At 45.8% G+C, this 24580-nt stretch overlaps 5 protein-coding genes across 5 annotated transcripts; 4 read left to right on the forward strand and 1 right to left on the reverse strand.

Moving 5' to 3' along the window:
- Positions 1–5291: 5291 nt before the first annotated feature.
- Positions 5292–7955, reverse strand: EDB91DRAFT_1084192 (uncharacterized protein; the record flags this gene model as incomplete). Its single annotated transcript, XM_041315736.1, has 11 exons — positions 5292–5681; positions 5731–5904; positions 5955–6132; positions 6297–6373; positions 6426–6762; positions 6823–7003; positions 7056–7251; positions 7275–7314; positions 7365–7384; positions 7516–7632; positions 7749–7955. The coding sequence occupies 11 exons, from the start codon at positions 7953–7955 to the stop codon at positions 5292–5294; spliced, it is 1917 nt and encodes a 638-aa protein (XP_041174571.1).
- Positions 7956–10271: 2316 nt separating this feature from the next.
- EDB91DRAFT_1057081 (uncharacterized protein) lies at positions 10272–10637 on the forward strand (the record flags this gene model as incomplete). Its single annotated transcript, XM_041314049.1, has 2 exons — positions 10272–10355; positions 10416–10637. The coding sequence occupies 2 exons, from the start codon at positions 10272–10274 to the stop codon at positions 10635–10637; spliced, it is 306 nt and encodes a 101-aa protein (XP_041174572.1).
- Positions 10638–12994: 2357 nt separating this feature from the next.
- EDB91DRAFT_1251089 (uncharacterized protein) lies at positions 12995–13756 on the forward strand (the record flags this gene model as incomplete). Its single annotated transcript, XM_041323326.1, has 2 exons — positions 12995–13421; positions 13482–13756. The coding sequence occupies 2 exons, from the start codon at positions 12995–12997 to the stop codon at positions 13754–13756; spliced, it is 702 nt and encodes a 233-aa protein (XP_041174573.1).
- A 3270-nt stretch (positions 13757–17026) lies between these two features.
- On the forward strand, positions 17027–18136 carry EDB91DRAFT_1251091 (uncharacterized protein; the record flags this gene model as incomplete). Its single annotated transcript, XM_041323327.1, has 1 exon — positions 17027–18136. The coding sequence occupies one exon, from the start codon at positions 17027–17029 to the stop codon at positions 18134–18136; it is 1110 nt and encodes a 369-aa protein (XP_041174574.1).
- A 209-nt stretch (positions 18137–18345) lies between these two features.
- On the forward strand, positions 18346–19333 carry EDB91DRAFT_1238463 (uncharacterized protein; the record flags this gene model as incomplete). Its single annotated transcript, XM_041321723.1, has 4 exons — positions 18346–18592; positions 18648–18961; positions 19016–19110; positions 19243–19333. The coding sequence occupies 4 exons, from the start codon at positions 18346–18348 to the stop codon at positions 19331–19333; spliced, it is 747 nt and encodes a 248-aa protein (XP_041174575.1).
- Positions 19334–24580: the final 5247 nt, after the last annotated feature.

Here is a 24580-nt window from a genome sequence, read left to right on the forward strand (position 1 = left end):
TTCAATGCCCAGGAAGTGGAATACCTTGGTATGATCATCCACCCAGGCAAAGTCGCAATGGACACGGCCAAACTGGAGGGTATCAGCCAGTGGCAGACGCCAACTACTGTTAAAGAAGTATGCTCCTTCCTTGGCTTCTGTAACTTCTACAGACACTTCATTGCCCACTATTTGGACATTGCATGCCCTATGATTGACTTGACCAAGAAAGACCAACCTTTCCTATGGACTGAATCCTGTGGTAAAGCCTTCGAACAGTTGAAACATAGCTTCCTCACCGAACCTGTGCTATGGAACCCCAACGCAACTCGGCAGTTTGCCCTTGCCACCAATGCATCACTATTTGCCACTGGAGCAGTTCTATTACAAACCGATGAAAACAGCGCCTACCATCCTTGCGGGTATGTCTCCCAATTGTTCAATGCTGCTGAGTGTAATTACCAGATTTATGACTGTGAGCTTTTAGCTGTCATATGTGCGCTCAAGAGTTGGTGCCACTTCTTGGAAGGCAACCCCCATCCTGTCATCATCTTCACTGACCATAAGAACCTGCTCTACTTCCACTCTGCACAACAATTGACACGCTGCCAAGCTCAGTGGCAGCTTACCCTTAGCGAATTTGACCTCGCTTTTCACCACGTCCCCAGAGCAAAGCTTGCTGCCCCGGATGCCCTGTCACACCGACCAGACCATGTCATCGGTGACCTGGACAACACCGATGTTACCCTCCTCCCTGATTCCCTCTTCCTTCATTTGGTCGATGGTGTACTCACACACCAGTTCAAAACCCTTACTGAATCCATGCCCGACTCTACCATTCAGACAGCCCTCCAAGCCTTAAGCAGCATCTGTGCCCCGCCCATCAAATCTGCCCTCTCTGATTGGGCATTTACCGATGGTGTACTGTTTTATAAAGATCAGGCCTACATCCCAGCCAATCTTCACCAAAAAGTCCTTACCCTCCATCACAACCACCTTACTGCGGGCCATCCCAGCCACACTGTCACTGAATGGAACATTAAGAAAGCCTATTGGTGGCCTGGCATGGGCACCTACATCCGCAACTATGTTGCCGGATGCACTATCTGCCAACAAATGAAGTCTGACACCCACCCCATCAGCCCCCCCTGATGCCGATCCCGTCTGTCGCCACCTGTCCCTTTGAGCAGGTCTCCGTCGACCTCATCACTGACCTTCCCCCGTCCCATGGCTTTGATTCTGTCATGGTTGTGGTTGACCATGGCCTAACAAAGGGGGCAATTCTATGTCCCTGCAAGAAAACCGTCACTGCAGAAGGCGTCGCCAACCTCTTCTTTAAAAAGGTGTTCACATGCTTCAGCCTCTATGACAAAATAATATCCAACAGAGGACTGCAATTCACCTCCAAATTCGCCAAAGAACTAGGGTGCATCCTTGACTACAAGGTAGCCCTCTCCACAGCCTACCACCTGCAGATGGACAGACAAACAGAACGACTCAACCAAGAGCTAGAAACCTATCTCAGAATCTACTGCCAAACCACCCCCACCAAATGGTCACAACACCTACCAATGGCCGAATTCGTCCATAACTCGAGAAAACATTCTGCCAGGAACACATCATCCTTGCCCTGATGATGGGATATGAACCAAAAAGCTTGCCCCAGGCATTCCCCGAAACATCGGTACCAGCAGTAGAAGAACAGCTGAAACACCTCAGAAAGATCTGAGAAGAAGCATTGGCCTGCCACGCCCTTGCTCAACAGCGAATGGGAGAAAGGACGCAAGGAAGAAAGTATACCCCATGGAAGAAAGGGGACAGGGTCTGGCTATCCGCAGCTCATCTATTAATGAAACTCCCATCAAAGAAACTCGCACCCAAAAGATATGGACCATTTACAGTGGAAGAAGTCTTATCACCTATCACGTTCAAGATCAAACTCCCAGAAACCTGGCGAGTTCACTCCACATTCCACACTTCTGAACTATCCACCTATCATGAAACAGAAGTTCACAGCCTGAACTATAAAGAACCACCACCTGACGTAATCAATGGAGAAGAAGAATACGAAATAGAAGCAATACTTGCCCACAAAGGAATGGGTAATCACCGCCAGTACCTCGTATCCTGGAAAGGATATCCCAAATCGGACAACTCTTGGCAAACCGAGTCAGACCTGACTAATTCCTCCGAAATACTGAAAACATATAAAAGAAGACTCGCCAACAGAGGGGCTAAGAAACTAACCTTGTAAATGCCCATCAATTACCATGTCTGCCTCATCAAACGACTCAAACTTCTTTGCATCCCACCCCCAGCTCGCACCCATGGACAAAGACAAAGCCCTCTGGGAGGCACTCATCCTAGACAGTCGTTATGCAATAGAAATCAACAATCTTATCATCACCCGAAATGACCCCATCCTTTTCAAACTCATCGCAGCATTCAGAACGGCAGATACACTTACCGCCTGCATCATCGACATGCAGGAATGCAAGTGCAGAAAATTCGGGACAGTATCCCTCCGCTATGCACAGACCAAAATCAAGACCGCCATGATGAAACTCCTAGCCATGAAGAAATTTGGCAAGCTAGTTGACAGAATCAATAACGGAGAGTTTGCAGCACAACCCACAACCCACACCATCCCCCATCCAACCAAATCCCCTCAATGATGAAAACATCGAACTAGTCCTACCATTCACACCCACCGAACCCCCTACCGAAGAAAACATACCTCACCCTGCAATACTTGTCATCAACCCCATCGCTGAAGAAAGCGAGTATGAAGGAGACTTTGTAGAAGTAGAAGGAACTGCTACGCCATCCATCATGCATTACTCCCCACCACCCACTCCAAAAACCCCCAAACAAAAACCACTACACATCCCTGAACCAACCGGCCACACCATCTCCCCCAGTAAACAAGCCCGCTGTAACAGAGGGAGCACCATCCTCCTTTCCCTTGGGTTACCACTGTCAACTAAATACCCCCCTATCTTCCACGGTGTCGCGCCCAACCCCGAAACAGGTGAACCAGAAGATGTCATTAACACTATGGTAGACCATATCTGTCACACCAAATTCGAAGCCACTGAGACAGAACAAACCCATCCTGCCAACTTTGTATGCCACTGTTGCGAGGCTTACGGCCATAAACATTGTTACTGTCACCAGTACTTCTGTCACATTTGCGGCGTCTTCGCCCCTGGTCACTTCACTTCATACTGTCCACATCTCAATGGACAAACCATCCTTCGTCGCGGTCAATCTGACCCCAACTTCCATATGCAACTCTCTTGCCTCGAATGTTTCTACAATGCCCGCCAGGGTATTATCCCTAACCACGACGATGAAGATGATAAAAGGCTCGAAGTTAACAAGATGGAAGGTCTAGACATTGATGATGTTTTCCTGGATGACGCTCGTCTTGACACATGAAGCCAGGTGACTTCACACTTAAAACGGGAGGTGATGTTACAGGGACTTTACGTAAGCCCTTCTGCCCCACTTATTCTTTTTACCCTATCTGTTACAAACGCTATCCGTCGCCACAGCGACTTCCATCTATCTGTTCCTTCGGCTTATCTGTACTGATATATGGTTTACCCATTATCTCTGACTCATACCCTATGCCCTTACCGCATTGTTGGTATTACCCTTGACCCTTACCGTTCAACTGGTACCATCTGCTTTCGTATATAAAGGACTCCGTACGCTGTAGTAGTCCTTAACTTGAATCTACTTAGTATTATTCTAAAGCCTCAAGACAGAGGGATAGCAAGACCACTAGATAGCAAGCTCATTGCTTCTATCAATCTACTTCTTATTCTACCTTAGACTCTCTGTCTAGGTAGTCATACAACCAAGAGACGACCATCGCACCAGATCGATACCCCTTGCAAGTATCTAGTGCAGAACCAACTGAGTCCATAACACAGAGTTACTCCCAGGCAAATGTCAACATATTTTGTTTCTCGGTATGTCCCAAAGGACAACAGCCTACTAGGGTTAGATTGCAAAATATGTTACATTATGTTACATATTGCTTATGATAGGCATATACATCTCCTCATACCATATCATCCTGTCATATACCTGATCCGACTGCTCCGACTTCAATATCCGCTCTGCTTTCTGACCACTTCCACTCCATCCATCCTCTGCTCCAATCACCATCCACATCCACTCCTATGCTTCCGCTTGACCGCCCAACCAGTTCCCTTCCATAACGTCTCCATTCAACTGGAACTGCTTTCCCCATTTAGATATATACTTCCCCCTTTCGGTACATAGACCCTTACTCCCAGATCACCAGTAATTCCTCTTACCACTCGATCACTGATCTGATGCATACATATTGATATCCACTCCGACTTATGTCTTCACCTGTGTAAGTACTTACAAATTATATCCTTGGTACATAGCTTTACAACATAGTTATCCTGATCACTGCCTCATACTTAGAAGTATATAACATATCCTGTACTTAGATATTTTTCCCTAGTCTTGATATTACTTGTCTTCTTGCAGTTTCCACTTGTGAGAATTCTCAGTAGGACCTTGCCTCCTCTGGACACAAGTTCCATCTTGTTGTCACCTCCGACCCTCTGCTCTGACTTAGAGCCACGCTCTAAGTCTTCTCCTTACTTCTCTGCCCCTATCAAGTATTCCCCCTGCTCCTATCAAGCATTCCCCCTGCTCCTCTCTACCCTCCACACTATCCTCCACCTCCTCCGCTCTCCTCCTAGTCGGCCCGCCGCTAGTAGCTTTTACCTCCCGACCCTCAAAGCAGACCTAAGCAGACCACTCGTCCTACCGTCAGACAACGTCAGACCTGCTCCAAATTTGGGGCACATACTCGGCTAAGGGCGCAGCGCAAGAGCTGAAGCCAAGCCCCGACCCCTCTGCCTCTTGAGCCAGCACGGTACCTAACACATCCTATCTTCATCCACATCTACATCATCTAGCAAAGCTATGCAGCCTTCAGATACCAAATGCCTTCAATACCCCATCAGTCAAACTATCTTTGGACCTGAATTTTTCTGTGGCCTGCCCTCTTTTAATCTCCATGGCTCTGCTTCCACTGGTCTTGTTCATACCACTCTTCCCGCCATACATGAAGATGAAGGTGATGATTACTCTCAACTTCCAATGCTACTCCTCCCCATATCATGCAGTATATAATATTTATCTTTACCTTGTGTAGTACTATTCATTGTGTAGTCTGAGAATAGGAAATTTCACAGCGCACAATCAAAATGTCATTGAAAAACATGAGGTTACAGGTATAAGATTAAGCTACTACATCCTCAATGGAAATGATCATTAGGTGCCCAGCCATTGTGTGTGTCCTTCCAAGTGTCAATGCTTTTATCCGTATGCAACACAAAGGAGGCACGCTTACCCTTGTATGGTAAGTTAAAGTGCATTGTTTCACCAGAATGGAACATAGCAAAGTCACCACTGCAAAGTTCCAAAACCAATCGCTGCTCGAACATAACCAAAGCCCCACCCCTGAAGTCGCCCAATGGAAGGACAAGACAAAAGTCCTTGTCAAACCTATCACGATGACCCAAGGTAGATACATTCAGGTTGACAACAAGCGAGAGAAACAGTGTCACTGGTGATACTTTACCACCTGGTAGATCTTGAGCAAGTTCAACCAGGACCTTGTACTCTGTATGCAAGCATTCCTTGATCTGCCTTGGCATCAATATCGCTCACACCCTACAATAGCAAGCCACTCACCACTTCATCAATCCATTCAAAAACCTCACCAAACGCCAGGAGAATGTTTTTGTACAGTTGTTGGTGCTCCAGAATATCTCTTGACTGGTAGGGTAAAGTTTGGGCATGGTTTGTCTGACTAACATCCTCTGTTCTCATATAGTGAGGATGAATATCAGTGGGAGCTTGATCACCCTGCATCATATTTAGTTTTTGTCTCACAGGGAATCAATGTTGAAACCCACCTTTGTAACATAGCGATTCCAAATAGAAAAGTGCAGGCAATGAAATGGACTTTCAAGAACCTTCTCCGCCACCTTCTTCAAGGTAACACCATCACAATGCTCGATTTGCTTGTCCTGATCTTGGCAGTCATCTGCTTCAAAGTCGTCCTTCAATTTGCGCATGCGCAAGACCTTGTTTCTGTCAAAGCATGCAAGGAATGAACTGAGGAGGTTACTGCAGACGGATTTGGGTAGCGTTGGACAGATGAAGGCCATCAGACTGTCGTCTGAATTTCTCAGATCAAGTGCTTTATGGAGGGGTTAGTTTAATTTCCACATGGCAATTACCTCAACTTGACTTACCCTTCGAACGCATCCATAGGGATGCGCAAATAGGTGTCTGTGTCCTCACTGCTGCCATTAGCATATCTTTGGTCCAACTTAGTATGCACATGAGCATTGCAATTGGCAAGCGAATTCTAGCACACTCACCTTATCGCACAGATCATCAAGATCTTGGATGACTTCGCCAGCTTCTGCCCTTGCTCGCTCCTGTTTGGTCCAGAAGATGTTCTCCTTTTGATCAGTCTCAGCAGGGAACTTGCAGTTGTCAGGATGATCATGGTCAAAGGTCATCCGGATGACAGTAACCCCTGGTATCCTGTGAAGGGCTTGATCCACAGCATGAATGGTGTAATACGAGTAACCGGGGTTGACCCTATGATCCATGCTAATTTGACCATCACCTCTGATAACAATCATTGCCTCCAATACTGCAGTAGTGCAGTCCATCCAGGAGTCAATATGTTGAGAAGGAAGAACATAATTGCTGATGGAAAAATAGTCAGGGCATGTGATTATTTGAAAGAAGAGATTATGAACTACACACTTTTGCTTGAAAGCATCCAAAACTTTGTTGGTGAATGATAGGTTGGTACAATCTAGGGTCTCATCTAACCCAACGCTGGCCAGGAGCAAAGGACAGAACACTTTTTCAAGGGACAGAGGCAGATGAGATCTGATCCAAGCAATTGCAGGGATTATGCGCTCAAGAATCAACATGGGCGTTTCTGGGTGAGGACACCATTAGTTAATGAAGCATGATGATCAGAGGGGGCTCACTGCATGTTTCTGGCTGTCTCAGCATCTTTCCAACTTCCCATGGAACACAACCTCCCAGTGTTGCGATTTTCCACTGCATGTCGAGGCCTGCGATCAGAACCAAGATGTAGATAGATCCACCAGTGGCAAGCGATATGAACTTGCATCCAATTGCGTTCCAATGATTGAAGGTAGTCTGGGCAGGGGCATTGGGCAACTGAGCAAATGGTCGTTGTAAACCTGACGAATGCTAGAGCGCTCCTTGTAGGTGTTGATGAGGCTAAAATATAAATAGTCAATGTGAGAAGGTAACGCTAAGTAAAAGCTTACCTTTGACACTGTATCGCTAGCTGCATATATGTGAGCATCGCAACAAAGCTGGACCCAGTCTGCTGGTGGGAGATTGAATGACAGTGTGCCATCATCTCTCCTATGGAACCCCCCCTAAGTTGACATAGTGGGAGCTTTGGAGATAAGACACAATCTCCTTAACCCATGTGCCAACAATGAGAGAAGGGGAGGCAGCATCTATGCGAGGAGTGGCAAGGGCTCCAATGAGGGCATCAGTGGTAATGTGGTTGGAACGAACTGCCTTAGCCTGTTCCCACCAGTTCACATGTGCAACAAGGGGGCACCCGCCATGAGGACAATTGGGACCAAGGGGGGGGGGGGGACATTGCCATCATCAGGACGAGCATACAGATGTTGACAAACCTTCCTGGTATCTGGTCGGATTGCACCACCTTCAAACTCATCCCCCTCCTTTCCATCATCCATACCTACACTCTCATCATCATATCCAATGTTGCTGTCAGGACCAACACTGTCTTGCAAGAATAAGTTGACTTCTTTGAAGTCACTGATGGTTTGCTTGTCTGTGGGAAGGGTTCCATCACCCACAAAAGGTAAGGGCGAAGGCATCATGCCAGAAACCGGTGTTGGAAAGGCAGATGTTGGAGGTGGTGTTGTTGGAGGTGGTGAAAGGGAAACTCTGGTATGAATGGAGGAACTCGGGGTTGGAGGGGTGACAATATGATGAGGGCACAAATTGTATACTCTATCTAGCAATGATGACAACATGTCACTATGGTGCCGCGCCTGAACTAAACCTAAAAGCACTTGCTCAATGAAAATAAGTTCTTCTGTAGTTAGCTGTAATTTAAAGATTTCCTGATTGCACATACTTGCAGTCTGTGTTGGGAAATGTTGTTGGCAAAATCCAAGTTAGGCTCATCGTTGAATCACCTGTGATCGGACGATGAGCAACATTTTCCCACAGATGTAACCATAATTCAAATTATCTTCCATCCATTGATAAGGCAGAATGGTCAACTGCAGAGGTTGAAGAACCCTTCACTGCGGTAACTGGTTGATCTATCAAGCATCATGATTAAAGATAGGTGAGTAGAACTTTGCATTCTTCATCAGAGGACTCACCATATAACTTCGCATATCTAGCTCGTCCTTCCTCCCTTACGCACTTCAAATCCTCAAGTGATCATGGATGCTAGTACAGTCCCAGACCCTGTCAGAGTTGCAGGTGATAATGTGAGTGCTATAGTTTCTGGCTGAGTAATCAGTGCCTATGTTCACTCTCTTGGAAACAAAGTGCTGCGGCAACCTCTGCTTTGTCTTCCGGTAACTTCAACTTCAGGGAGAAAGACCTCACATTGCGGTGTTTGCCTACAAACGGCCTGCACATTGTTAAAGTGAGTTCATCTCTGTATTGTCATTGCAGTAAAGCTAAATAATATTAGATGCAAGGTCTGTCAGGCTTGTCTCGCCGAAATATCCAACAACATGCAACACACACTACTGTGGACGATATCCTTCACAAAGAGATTGTGGTGCCAGATGAAACCCAGAGGTATTCCATAGATGCTACCTCAGTGGTATGGGGAAACAAGGTGTGGGTTTCCAATGCCGGTTTGTGTATCCCTGAGCAAATGAATATTGTAAGTACCTCTTAACTCACAGGAAGTGGCTATCACTCATATTCTTGGTGAAGCTTCTCGCAGTTCTTTAAGCGCTTGGTATCCTCGATATCCAACTAGAGTTTTAAAGTCTGGTCCGGTCTGGTTTTTTGCCCTGGTTTGAGCGCAATCAGACCAAACTGGTCTGTATATTTAGGCCCTCAAGGTAAGACCTGGACTGGACTGATGAAAACCGGTTGCCAGTGGTCTCAAGCAGTCTTGCAGTCGGTCCAGACTGGTTGCAGTCACAACCAGTCCAGGACTGGAAAAGACTGGGAAAGACTGAATCAATACTACCATGCATGATGTATTTACTAAGCCTCATGTACTCCTCGTGTACTACAGCTGCCTTGAATGTATAAGAAGTCAGCATCGTCTACTACACATCTCTTGTCCCCCCCAACCATGGCAGGCACTCGCATATCCACCCATCCAAAGAAACCTACTGAAAAAGCTGCTGCACAGCCCTGCATCACCAAGACTCGAACATGGGCACCAAGATCCAAACCATCACCAAAGAAATCTAAAAAGTGGAAACTTGCTCTCTCTAGTGACAATGACTTAGTAGATGACTCAGATGATAGCATTGTCACTGCTGCATGTACAAAAAAGGCTGCATCCAAGTCCAACTGAGCACATTGCAAAAGCAAGTCCATCGAGGTCGTTGAACTTGAAGATAGCACCACAGATGACGAGGAAGCTGAAGAACCAGATGTCATTGACAGAGGCGGGCCAGGTAGTACCGTGGATGGTGAAGACGTTAGTGAATTTGTCCTTCATTTCCTGGGAAGCGTCTAAGCGTCTAAATGTTGCAGAATGATGATGCTGGTGACTCGGAACATGATCATACTAGCATAGCACCAGATGAAATCAAAATAAAGAATAGCGCTGATGATCTACTTACTATTTTCTTGGATAGATGTACTGTAAAGTTCGTGAGCGAAACAGGGGAGGTAGAAACGAAAGTGGGCCGCTGGTGTTTGATATGCAAGTAAGCAATTGCCATCTCCAAGATCAATTAAAACTTACCTGGAATTCAAAGGATGGATATGAAGTTTGTTGCAAAACATGGCTGCCACAAGACATTCCATGTGGGTAGCAACTCCTCATGTCGGCAGCACATTTGGGGCACTATGCAGTGTATAAAGAGAAGTGTATGGCGCTGAATATTCGTGAAAACCACCATGCCATTCCATGTGCATTCGTCCATGCAGCACAAGAGGAAAAGAAACAAATGAAAGGTGGACAGAAGAAATTGGATATAATGTTCCAGGGTGCAATACCCCAGGAGTTCTCAAAAGATGAAGTTCTGCATGCTGTTGCAGAGTTTGTCATATGTGATGACCAAGTGAGTGAGAAATACTATATGTTTCAAGTTGACTGTTTAATATTTGATAACCGCCCAAAGTCTCTAGCTGTAGTCAACAAAGCCAGTTTTAGAAACTGTTTGGTCACAATGCGGCCGGCTGCCACTAAGGTTGATATTCCCTCAATGCACAATGTTACCAACTACATACACAATTCCTTTGTGAAGTTCTTTTCGAAGTTCAAGCTAGATATACAGGTAAGGATTGTTTGTATCTGTGGGCAGCGCCGCACTACACTGGCTGAAGCTGACTACTATATATAAAGAAACCAGACATTGGCCATGTGTCAACTACCACAGATCTTTGGTCTGTTGATCAAACAAAAGCAGTGTTCTTTGGTCTTACTGCTCATTGGATTCATACTGACCCGGAGTCTGGAAAATGGACACTTCATTTCCAAGTCATTGCATTCAAAGGAATATCTGGTGCCCACACTGGAGATAATCTTGGACACTATTTTGTTAGCTTGTGTGAGCAGGTGGGCATCATTGCTGGACAATCCTCAAAGGTACATGAATCTACTACTATATCTCTTCATACTAACATACATTTAACAGCTGTTTTGTGTCACAGCAGACAACATGAGCAATAACGATACCGTATGTGAGCAGATTGAAAGCATCCTCCATCGCCACAAAATCTACTCATTCAACACAACTCGACACTGCCTTCCATGTCTTGCCCATGTCGTCAATCTTGCTGTAGTTGCTGTCATGTCTGGCTTCACCCAGCTTGCCAATGTTGAGAATGCCACATCAATCTGGGAGTTCGACCTGAGCCTAGCTCACAACCGTGTACTCACTAATGAATTGGATGTCATTGCAGCTGTGCGGACAGTTGCTATCAAGGTACTAGTACTACTAACATTCACTTGTTGGCGCTCTACTAACTGATCTATTGAAGATTCAATCCTTGGGACAGTGTATCAAATATTTCAACAGTCTTCAAGTAAAATGTGGTTTTCTGGTCCCACTCAAGATTCCTCTACATAGCAACGTTAGATGGGGGACAGCAGATGGGATGCTTGGATGAGCATACATGCTCTGGCAGGTATGTGTTCTAGCATGACATTTTAAAAAAATACTAATCAACCGTCTACTGTATATAGCCTATCAACATGTTTATTGGCATGGCTGATGCACTTTTCGGGCCAATCACCACCATTCGCTGTCAAGGCAGGACCATCAAGTACATACCATGGACAGCCTTCAAATTCACAACGGCTGATTGGGAGTGCATAAATGACACACACACTATCATTGCAGTATGTTGCGCTGGTAGTATACTCACATGAAGTATCTTTGCTCACCACATAGCAGGATGCCAACAGTATTCAACAGTACTTCTCATCAGAACAGCAACCTACTCTTTGGTGCAGCATTCCTGCCATTGAAGAACTTTAGACCGCATGGGAAGCAAAGCTTACAGCATCAAAGTATATCCTGTACCAGGATGTGATTCAAAAAGGGCTTGATAAACTTGGAAAGTACTATCAGAAGTTTGACGACAAACTAGTTTACGTCCTTGCACTTGGTAAGCAATTATATTCCTACTTAATGTCCTTGCTACTGTTGCTGATGATCATTGTTACAGTACTCCATCCTTACTATAAGTTGACTTATATCAAGATGCAGTGGGGCGGTCCAGAAGAACAGGCAAGCGAATATGCAGCTGGCAATCCAAACACTGTTGATTGGCATGACGAAGCATTGAAGGTAGTTGAGAATACTATGGAGGAGTACTCAAAGCACAGTTCTCCACCTGCCGCCATCACTCCCATCCCCTCATATATGGACTTGGGTACTCCCACTGTTGATTCCAACTATGACTGCCACCGCCGCATGTTAGTAGACCAGGCATTGCATGAGCACAACGCTGGGTGGCGTGCAGAACTTCAATGCTACCTTAATGATATACCAGATGATGTCTCTAAAGATATTGACATTATTGAATGGTGGTCGGTAAGTTACCCAGACGCCTACTGTAATTTTCACTAACTCAGAATTTTAGAAACATGTCACTGTCTACCCAGTCCTTGCTAGCATTGCAAAGGATGTGTGCACCATTGCAGCATCCTCTGTGCCTTGTGAACGACTCTTCTCGGCTGGTGGCAAGACAGCAACTGACCGATGTTCTCGTCTAGGTGCTGAACACTTTGAACAGTTACAGGTACTGAAATTTGCATGGCATACAGCTATAGTTGACCAAGCTGCTGAGAATTCCGCAATTGTGGAAGAGGTCATGCTTGAGGAATTCAGGGAGCTACTGCGACTCGACAACGAGATTGCAGACTGGGAACATAGCGAGGATGAGATTGTTCAAGTTGTTGCAAGTGCTTAATTTTCATTGTGTCGTTGTACTACTACAATAGCTTTATGTATATCATGCTTCAACTTGACTATGATAGGGTAACTGGTCCTACAATGACTGGTTGCAACCAGTCTTGTACTGGTCTTGTGTTTTTTGTCTACATGAGGCAACCAACAACTGAAGTGTCTAGAATCTACAGCAACTGCAACTGTGGTCCAGTTTTCAAAAGCCCTGGTCCAGTTGAGTTGTGGTCTTTTTTTGGTCCAGCAACTGGACTTTAAAACTCTATATCCAACTGCAAATACAGACAATGGTAACCCAGTGGAACGTGCCCAAGCAGGATGCCCAGGACAACAGGCAAGTGATGGTGACCATTCAGTGTGCTATTGGAGAGATTATAGACAGCCACGTCACACCACACACAGTCAAGATTCATCCAAGACCTTTGCCCAACCTAGTCCCTGGCCCTAATTTCAACGCTTCCGCACCACCAGCATTTCATGAAAGCGATGTCGCATACTTGTACTGGACCATTTCTGTAGTTGTCTGGGCATACCTTCGCTCTGGTTTCATTATGAGCCACTTCCCATCCTCGTATGTTTCTGATCTTCTGGATCCGCGCAGAGTCATCTCCCTCACCCATAACTATGTCGCCCATCATCGTAAGCCAGATATTGCTGTGGTTCATCACCACACAGCTTCGTGTGTCTTGGAGTGGCATCAAATTGCTAGCATAGGTGAGATTCCATGACTCATTCTACCATTATCTTATCATTGAATCACCAATCATCACATAGGTGAAGTGAAGTATGCTTCATCAAGCGAGCTCCGAGTCACAGCACTACGATATGTCATTGACCAAAGCTGGTTTATGATGATGTCTTCTTACTCCCGTTGCTTCTGTCTTGGGTTCACCCAGTGCGGTCCCCTCCTCACACTCTGTCTCACTGATCGTGGTGGGAACTGCACGACAAAAGATGTCAATGCATCCAAGGCAGAGGACATCCCAATTTTTATCCAGGCAGTCGCTCATTTCACCCTTGCTCCTGACGATGAACTTGGGGATGATTGATTCTTCCCAACATTCTCCGGGTTGTTTGAGATGACTTTCCCTACCATTGTCAAGGGCGATCCTAACGAATACTTAAACAAGTTGATCATTGAGAGCCGCCTCTTTCACTCCTTCTCTTTTACTGGCAAAGGAACCCAGATCCTTCTTGCCAAGCCCGCCATTCTGTCTGCTGGGCCATACCCCCAACATGTTGTGGTGAAGGACTCCTGGCCCACACCTGCCAAAACGCACAAGGCCTACCTCATCAGGCATATACATGAATGCCTAATGCGAACAAAGCATGGCCAGTTGCATGTTGACCCCGAACTTCATGAGGACCTGACCATGCTTGACTTCCCCAATGTCCTTCACAAATATTTCTGCCAATCTGTCAATCCCAACACCAGAGAGCTGGTGCACGAGGCTACCAATGTGCAATGGTCGTGCACAGTGATAGATCTGAATGACAGTGATGTCATGATGCTGCAAGAAATGTTTAAGCGTAGGCTGCGTTATTGTCTAGTTTTCAAAGACATTGTAGTAGACTCTACCTGGTTTTCTTCCAGAAGGGAGTACCTCACGTGCATTATGCATAACTTGGAAGGTATGATCATTCAAAGTGTCTCATCAAGACATGGAACTCATACCATTGTATATTGTACAGCACACAGATTCGCAGAGAGAGTTGCCCAGGTTCTCCACAAAGACATTACACCTTCAAACCTCTGAATTGTCATCGACAACACCTCTGCAGAGGCTGCCATCCCTGGGTGGGTTGGCAATGATCCCCCTCTCCCAAGGCAAGCACAGTTAGGCAATTTCGGGCTTGGATTCAAGCCCTCAGACAGTTGCAAGTTTGCCGAGCTACTCGCTGAAAAACTGGCGAAGATGTGTAGGATAGAGGCTGGCAATGGTGGGGGCACAGGTGGGTTGATGCATGCTGGCAATGCCACCATCAAGAAGGAGTGTGCCGCCAAGCTCAAGGATAAGCCATCGCAAGCGATGGATCGCTTGGTGAGTAATGCCATTTGCCTAATGACTGTCTGGCATCACTCATGAGTTTGATGTTGTTGCAGGGATCACCTTTGTACATGAGCAACAAGACACTCGCGGACCCATTCGGCCAGTTCATCATCCACACCTCTAAGCACGACTTGGAGGGGTTCTGGTGGTCAATGTTGTGGGTGACCATTAATTGTGAAGGTCCCTACGGTCAGCTCATTGACTGGCAGAATGATCATTTTGAGAAGTTGAGCAATGCCGTGGTGATGTTCACTCATCCACTAGCTCCCTGGATGCTGTGGGTACAACAAGTGCAGCAGCGAGAAATTGATCTACTACACAGTTGGGTCTTTGCTGCCTGCTGCCTCACTTGAGAACAAGCGCATTCGACCCTAAAGGGGATTGCTACTGGGGAGTACTAGTCTCTGTCTAAACGACCCTAATCAACCCTATTGCAGGTAGGATGAGGATCCGCAAAAATGTGGAACAAGCAGAACTCAAGTGGAACCCAAGTGGAATGGAACAGAATGAAGCGGAACTCAACTGGATACAATGTGGAACGTACAGAGTCATCGGAACTTGCAGCTCAAGTTGAATGAAGTATATCACAAGGTTAGATTGATAGTGGGCATAAGTCAAAGCAGTCCTCTAGTAAGGTGAAGGAAATGTGGGAAGGTAAAAGATGGGATTTGATAAAAACACCCCCAAGCCCTGAGTACCACTACTTAAAGGGAAGATGTCATATACTGGATCCAAGTACCCCCAGTACCTCCTATGAGCATCCCCACTGCTGGCCTGACCCCCTGTTTCCCCGTCCGCTTCATTCCTCCTTCCCCGACAATGCATGAAGTGCATCTCAGCAGGATTAGCCCTGCTACCTCCACCCGACTCCGTTCCGCTCTTCCAACATTACCCCTATGTCCTCCGACCCCATACCCCTTCCATCCGACCCTATCTGGGGTTCCGCTCCTCCGCCCTATCAGTCTGCCTGATCCTATTCCTACTCCCTCCGCTTTTCCGCCCCGCTCGGATCCTTCGGTTCCGCTTGTATTGACCCACCCGACCATTAGTCCGTCCGACCGCCTCACCGGTCCACTCCTAGACTAGGAACCACTCAACTGGTCCTATCCCCGTTTAGTATTATAGTTCCGCTTTTCGGGTTCCCGGTAATCCCTATACCCTAGTGAGTTCTGATCCGTCGCATACATACTTTCCTCCAAGCCTTTTCTCATATGTCTCAGTCATCCTATTGTAATCCTGTACACTCAGCACATAGCCTTCTGCTATGCTATGCTCATCACTTAGAGTATATAAACCTATGTACACTTGTCTGTAGATACTCAGTCTGAATATTACCTTTTCTAAGCCCTGCTCTTCTGCCCTTTGACTTAAAGCGTATCCCAAGTCAAACTCCTGTTTCCCGGCCTAGGGGATTGACTCCCTAGGTCGGCTGTCCTCTGATCCTCCACTTCCCTGCTTCCCCATTCCTCCATCCTGCTGGTTCCGCTGTTCTGTCGTTCCTCCATTTCGTCGTTCCCCCGTTCCTACATTCCTCCGATCCTCTGTTCCCCCGTCCCTCCGCTCGTCCGACTTCCCGTGCGTCGGAACTAAACCCCGCACTCTTGCATCCATCCCCTCCGTTCTGCTCTGCGTCGGACTTCATCCAAGCAGTCCCTTCTGCTCCGCTTCTACTGTTGGTTCCAACCACGGTAGTCTCCTGCCTCCCTCCTGTCAGGCGGAACAACCCCCACCCGACTTTCCCGCGCTCACCTAGTAGTCCATCGGTCCTCCTTCAGAGGACCCCCATTCTGATGTCCTGTCGGAACCCATAGAACTCGCATTGGACTACATCCCGAAATAAGGGGCACGTACTCAGGTAAGGGGTGCAGCGTACAAGCTGAAGCCAAGCCCCCCAGACTCCACTTTACCCCTGAGCACGGTCTTAACAGAAGATTATTTTCAAGGAACACTGAGGTACAGGTAGTAAGTTCTCAGGAAGCAGAAGTGAAGGCAGGCAGTGCACATGGGTGCAATACTCCGGAATAGGGGTCCGTGCCATAAGGGCATGTGTCAATTTGATCCAGATAACGTTAGGAACAACGGGAAGAGAGATACAGCATACCAATGGACCTGGAAGGATGGGGACAGGACATGTGAAGGTTGTCCAACGATGCATGGGAATATCAGATAGTGCGGGCGGGTTCCAAAGGATGCGCGGGAATGTGGAACCCATCGGACGATGTGCGGGAAATGCAGAACGTGCAGAATATGTGGAACTGATGTGAGACGATGCAGAAAGGACAGGGTTTTATGCATACAGTGGGGGAATTCCCCACAACGCGACCACCCAAATGGCTTCACAATGGGATCCAAAACATCACATACCAAGACATTCTCACAGACCGCCTCACCTTGCTGGGCAACTGGAGGTTTTACCAATGCCTCATTCACCCCTTCTGGCATGACCCTGCAATTCTTCATGGGCTGGAAGAGATGTTTCGCATCTTCATGCCTGCCAATCTCATCTGCAAGAGTTATGAGACCCTTGACACTGAACATGACTTTGTTCCCTATGTTCCATTGGACGACTCAGCTGTGGGTGCGACTCACGAAATGATGATTGAGATCATCAAGCGTATGCTTAATGACATGAAAGATGAAGCTCCACCATCTCCCAAGGTTATTGAAGATGCATGTGAGTGTTACCAGGCAAGGTTGTGTCATGATTTTACTAGTGATGATGTGGAGGATATTCATATTTGCCAGGAGCATAGTGCCTCTCATGAATCACGCCAATCTCAACATAACAGGCACCCTGGCCTCAGAGACCTCATGATTCCCACAGGCGTTCAAGGTACTCAACCCTCTCCACCCCCTACATTCAGCATCTTTCATTTGTCTGGGTCCCCTGACTCTCCTCAGTTTCTTGTGGAGGACTTGGCCAGTCTTCCTCATGCATTTGCTGCCTCTCAGGCAACAAAGTCCTTTAACATGTCCTCCACACCGTTGGCTCAGGTCACTGGGAAAAGGCCATACATTGGGACCTACACACCAAAGCCAGGCAGGTCGTCTGCAGTGTCTGTGCCATCTCTGGCATCCACTGCTGTTGACCCAGTGGATAGAGCAAGGCTCAGGACAGATACAACAACTTCTTTAATGTCTTCATCTACATCTACATCATCTAGCAAAGCTACACAGCCTTCAGATACCCAATGCCTTCAATACCCCATCAGTCAAACTATCCTTGAACCTGAATTTTTCCATGGCCTGCCCACTTTTAATCTCCATGGCTCCGCTTCCACTGGTCTTGTTCATACCACTCTTCCTGCCATACACAAGGATGAAGATGGTGATGAAGACAATCAGTCCAGGAAGAAACCATGCTGGCAAGGTCTTTGATATCTAATTGTTTTTGAAATGTTTGTAATGTTCTCTCATGTTGTTCTCTAATGTTTTCCTAGTTATTCTTAAATTGTCTCCTTAGCTTCAATCGCATCATATGTATCACACCACGCAAATTAATATGGAGATCATTGTTTGGTATTGTTGTCGTAAAATGCAGCTGTGATTCAATGTTGAGCAGACAAGCATGCTCATCACAACTCACAATGAGCAGACAACAATTTGTTGTTCCTAGGAACCTTCCATATCCTTGTCCAGCTTCCTGTGGTAAATGTTTTCAGACTGAACAAGGTCACAATCATCATATTAGCGCTGCCAGATCATGTGCTTGGTACAAGAAAGGTAAACTAGCAGAAGTCTGTAGTACTGAGCCACCAGAGGATGAGCTGGAGCATGAAGATGTGCTAGAGGACTTATACCAGGAGATGTTTGAGCTGGTCCCTGCTCAACTAGGTACGTGTATGATTTTTAAAAGAAATAGGCAGAAACTAAAGTATCCGCCTATTAGATGATAATTATGATGATGATGTTATTACAGAGCTGATTGCTGGCCCAGGACCATCCTCCAGACATGGACTATTGGAAGATGAAGATGATAACAGAGTAGAAGTTGTTCATTTGACAGCTGGAAAGGTCATTAGAATGGATTCTATGCTTCATGAAAGATGGCAAAAGCAATTTGGAGTGCAGAAGGAGAATGAAGAGGAAGAACAGGGTGCTTTTCATCCCTTTGAGAGTTGCTTGGACTGGGAAGTTGCCTGTTGGGCTAGAGAGGAGGGGATAGGACACAGGGCTTTGGATCATCTATTAGCTATTCCAGGGGTTAGTAGACTTATACTCTACAAATATAATGACGTCCTACTGATCCAATACCAGGTGCAACAAAAATTAGGTCTATCTTATCACAACACTAGAGCACTGCACAAGTCTCTGGACACCATCCCTCCCAGGGCTGAGTGGCATTCTAAGAAGTTAGCCTTTGAAGATCGCCCAAATGATGGATACAATATATATGATTGGAACCCCATCAATGCTATATAATCACTCCTTGGAAACCCTGTCCATGCCAAAGACATTGTATACCGCCCCAAAAAGATCTTCAGGGATCATACAAAATCAGTGAGAATATATAATGAAATGTGGTCAGGAAAATGGTGGCATGCTATTCAGGTATGCGTTCTCAGACATGTCTAATATCAAGATTTTTAATGCAAAGTTCAGAATCGTCTACCAGTAGGGGCTGCTCTAGCTCCTGTAATAATTGCTTGTTAGGTACCATGCCAGGCTCAAGAAGCAGAGGGGTCGGGGCTTGGCTTCAGCTCTTGCGCTGCACCTTTAGCTGAGTACGTGCCCCGAATTTGGAGCAGGTCCGACATTGTCCAACAATAGGACGAGTGGTCCGCTTTGGTCCGCTTTGAGGGTCGGGAGTTGAGTGCTAATAGCAGCAGGCCAACTAGAAGCAGAGCGGTGTGGGGAATGTCCCCACTGTAGGCCCGTATCCCACATATTTCCCATGCCTTCCCACCATTTTCCCACGTGTTCCGCTACCCATCCACATCTTCCCCGACCTGTCCGCTACACGGAACCAAGCGGAACCCAGCGGAACAATCGCGTACCACATGCATTATATTCCTTCAGCCTTTGGAACATCCTCCTCCGTCCTGTCCATGTCCTTCCATCCTTGCTGGTGAGTACTAGCTATGTTCCCCGTGTCACTAACATGTTCCTATCTCATTTCTCATGTGTTACAGTACTTATACGGATCCTTCCACTACTCGGGACCAATTCCTTATCTCACAGCCTCACCCAGTTGTAGCATATTGCATTTCGGAACCCCTTCCTATATAGGTAGCAATAGATGGGATCTTAGTTTTTTACCTTCTGATAGACTCGACTCCACTTCCACTTACAGAGTACTTCCCAGTACTCCACTCACTGTTTAAAATATCTTCCCGAATCTATTCCTGATCACATTGCATCGTTCCCGCCCCCGTGAGTTCCGCTCGAAACGCCCGACATCAGATCCAACAACTTGGAGCAAGTACCAGACACAAGCCTGGTTCGACTTTGCCCAATCATCCTCCTGCAGGCTCGTAGTTTCTTTTCCCTCCATTTGTTCCCCATTAGTTCCGTTTGTTCCCCGTTTGTCCTGTTTGCTCCGTGTTAGTTCCGTTAGTTCCCCGTAGTTCCGCTCATCGCATGCTGAGTTCCGCTCATTGGGAACCCTCCGCATCTTTGTGTTCCCAGTCCTAGTGAGGACCGGAACCCTTCGGGTCGCTAGACAGAGTCTAGTCTTTGTTTCCTCGCACTTATTTGAGGACTCGCTACCCAGTAGCAATCCCCTCGGGACAAGTATAAGCCTCGCACCCTTGTTAGACTTCTGATTCACACAGAGTCTATTTTCCTCACCCACAGTGGAGAAGGCAGAGGATGGATAGAAGCAAAGGGGATGATTAATACTGAGCGGAGAAGTAAAGGGGGAGACTTAGAGCACGGCTCTAAGTCAGAGCGGAAAGTCAGAGGTGACAGCAAGATGAAACTTGTGTCCGGAGGTGGCAAGGTCCTACTGAGAATTCTCACAAGTAGAAACTGCAAGAAGACAAGTAATATTAAGACTGAGGAAAATATCTAAGTACAGGATATGTTATATACTTCTAAGTATGAGGCAGTGATCAGGATAACTATGTTGTAAAGCTATGTACCAAGGATATAGTTTGTAAGTACTTACACAGGCAAAGACATAAGTCGGAGTGGATATCAATATGTATGCATCAGATCAGTGATCAAGCAGTAAAAGGAATTACTGGTGATCCGGAGGTGAGGGTCTATGTACCGAAGGGGAAAGTATATGTCCAAATGGGGAAAGAGGTTCCAGTTGAATGGAGACATTATGGAAGGGGACCGGTTGGGCGGTCGAGTGGAAGTGTAGGGGGGGATGTGGACGATGATTGGACGGAGTGGAGGACAGATGTAGCAGAGGTGGTCGGAAGGTGGAGCGGATATTAATATTGGAGCGGTTGGATCAGGTATATGACATTGCTACAGACAAAACACAGCTCACTCAGTTCTCCTCATCAAAATCAGCATATCCTATCTTGACGTTGGGAAATATTCCTAGAGCAATACTGTGACGACTCTTTCGACAATAATGTCTCAAAGTGATCAGACCAGGACTCAAACACACAACAATAAAAGGATAGGGAAGATGAGTCAAACAAGAGGTGAGCAATGGACATCAAGTAGATTCCTATGGAAGGTACAAGAGGTTTAGACTAGAGAACTACTGAGTACTTACTAGGGTCTTTATACTACCAGAGAACAGTGCACGGACCAAGATGAGAAAGGTAACTACAATAGGAAGGCAAGATAAGTATCAGGGATAAGGGTTCAAGAAAAAGGGTATAGAACATATAGATAGCAGTGGAAGATCTGAATCATGATAGCAGAGAAGAGACGGAGATTAAATAGAAGATCTATCTCAGATAGAGATCCAAGATCCAATGGGTGCGAGATTGATCGATGACTTGATCGGGGATATAATCGGTGATTTTAAAGGAGAGATGTGGGCATAGGGTATAGGCGCTTCTGTGACTGGTTGATGGGATGAAGGGTGATAGATGTGACATGCGTGAAGAGTTGGAGGGGTCACATGACTTGGGCGCTTAGACTTAGATGCTACATAGAGGTAGGAAAAATGATTTGTTTGGGGAACTCATGACAAATACATAGGAAGCCATCTCAGCAAGCCTGCTTTCTACTAGGCTACTTATCAGTGGACAAGATTCTCAAGGACAATCTATCTAGTTGTGAAGTGTCTTCAAGAGCACGGAGACTTTTTCATGATTCCTTGTGAATTATCCTGGAACCCCTAAAAATAGCAGGTGCTAAAGGAGTGGAGATTACAGGTGGAGATGGATGTGTACACCTTGTCTTTCCTGTCCTTGCCTGCTATGTTGCAGACTACCCTGAGCAATGTCTGGTGACTTGTTCAAAGTACAGTACCTGTCCAAAATGTCAAGCTAGAGCTGATGAGCTAGCAGAGCTCAGTCAGTCGGCTGTACAGACACAGACTTGGACTATGGGCATTATTGAGGAGGTGAAATTATCAACCAATACCAGCTCTGCATCCAAGACTAAATGCATCGGAAGCAGTGGTCGGAGGAGGGGTCTTTCTACCCTTCTGGCATGGTTTTCCTCACTGTGGTATTCATCATTCTATAACCCCTGATGTGTTACATCAACTCTATCAAGGCATATTCAAGCACATGGTAGAATCACTTGAGAGTCTTTTGAATGAAGAAGAACTGAACGCCTGTATCAGATCCCTTCCCCCATGTTATGGTCTACATCACTTCAAGAATGGATGGTCCTCCTTAGGTCAGATTGGAGGAAAGGATCACAAACATATGGCATGCATTTTGCTGGGCTGTATGATAGGCAAAGTTCCTAGAGATGTGATCATCAGCTATAGGTCATTACTCGACTTTATCTATCTCGCTCAATATCCTTCACATGACGACGACACACTGGCATATATGGAAAAGGCCCTCAAAGATTTTCACCATCACAAAAATATTCTCTTCAATCTTGGAGTTAGAGAACATCTGGATATCCAAAAAATCCATTCCCTTCTTCATTATGTTGACTCTATCACCTGGTTTGGCATGATGGACAACTACAACACAGAAATGATGGAGTGTTTTCACATCGACTTTTGTAAAGAGGGATGGTACACATCAAATCACTGCAATGAGATGCCTCAGATGATATCCTGGCTAAGTAGAAGGGAGAAGGTGATTTTTTTTAAATATATTGATGTTCTTTACTTAAAATATATATCATAGGCATCTTCATTTAAGGCCTATCTCAAAATGACGCTGGAAAATGAGGAAGAAGAATTCTCTTACTCTAGATTCAAAGATCAAAGCATTCTCATCACAAAATATCCAGCCAGAAAGAACCAGGACATTCAAGAAATTATGGAGAGACATATCTGCCCTGGCTTTCAACGCAATCTGACCAACTTCATCAATTCCTTCAATGATAACAATATTGCTGGTGAACGACTTAGAAATGCTTCCCTTCCATTCAGTCTGAATGATTTAGGCAACGAAGTTGATTTGGACCTAGGGAATGAGGAGATAGATAGTGTCAAGGATAAACCCAAGAGCTCAGGAAGCCCAGCCAGATTTGATACCGTTGTAGTTATGATCAGTGAGGACTGTGAATCTACTGGATTACAAGGTAAGTGATAAAGTTTTGTTTTTGAATACTTGAGAATGACTCTATCATTTTAGGTGCTAGGATTGGACGTTTAAAAGTAATTTTCAGATTACCCACCAAGCTCTATGGTTCCTGGACAGCACCATCTACCTGGCCTTCTGAACCATTGGCATATGTAGAATGGTTTGCCAAACTAAAAACTGCTCCTGAGCCTCATCATGGCATGTATCTTGTTACAAACTCTGTACCATTGGCTGACGGTCATTCACCTGGAGCGATTGTCAAGCTTTCTTCCATACGTCAGAGTTGTCATTTGATACCTGACTTTTCTAATGGTGTTCTTGCTGAATGGACTACTGATACAGGTGTTAGATAAATGCAAAAGGTTTTATTTAAATAACTTCTCTAGCAAGTATTCTTATCAGACAATCTGGTAGACATTTTTTTTCTAGTTACTCTGTATTTCCTATAGTATCTAAAGCAATATTATGTTACACAGAGAAGCACTATTAATATATATGTCCTTATTATGACCTAAGATAGCTATATAATAGATAGTCAAATGACTATTACCTAAATAACTATAGTGTTTTTCCTGATGAGTCTGGACTTAGACCAGTACCAGAGTCATCTAATGACGTGTTCTGAAGTGCAAGGATGTATGCAAGAGATGCATGTAAGTCCCTGTGATTGACATTGACATAGAGATTATTGAGGACCTCCTTGTCCGCATCCAGAGGCTCAGGGACAGGAATTTTTTTTTTGTTGTCTGGGATTTCCTCGAAGGTAGGAGCTGGTGGAGAGCCATTGTGAAAATGATCCTCCGAATCTTGAAATTGCTAATGCAAGCAATATGAACTTGTTGCACTACATGTGAATGAGTCGGTTAGTAGCACTGACACGATCAAAAATCTGTTGTAGATCTGAAACATGACCAGAGTCACAGACTATCTCTTGTAGACTATCAGAGGCTAAATCACTGAAGTCATTATCATGAGTGGGCAGCTGGGACGAGGGTGAAGGTGAACATGGTGGATATGCTCTCTCAGGCTGCGTATGCTCCAGGTTGCTCTGTACTTCTCTTGCCAGATTGACAAAGCTCCATGTCCCCGATGAAGTCATTGCAATATCTTCCAAGCAATACTTCTCATGGGTGTGGTAGGTCCTTCTGGTGACATTTTTCAAGATGCCATGGCATTTCCTGGTACACAAACAGGT

The sequence above is a fragment of the Suillus paluster genome (assembly GCF_016628075.1).
Source record: "Suillus paluster strain FC165 chromosome Unknown EDB91scaffold_50, whole genome shotgun sequence".
Lineage (NCBI taxonomy): Eukaryota > Fungi > Basidiomycota > Agaricomycetes > Boletales > Suillaceae > Suillus > Suillus paluster.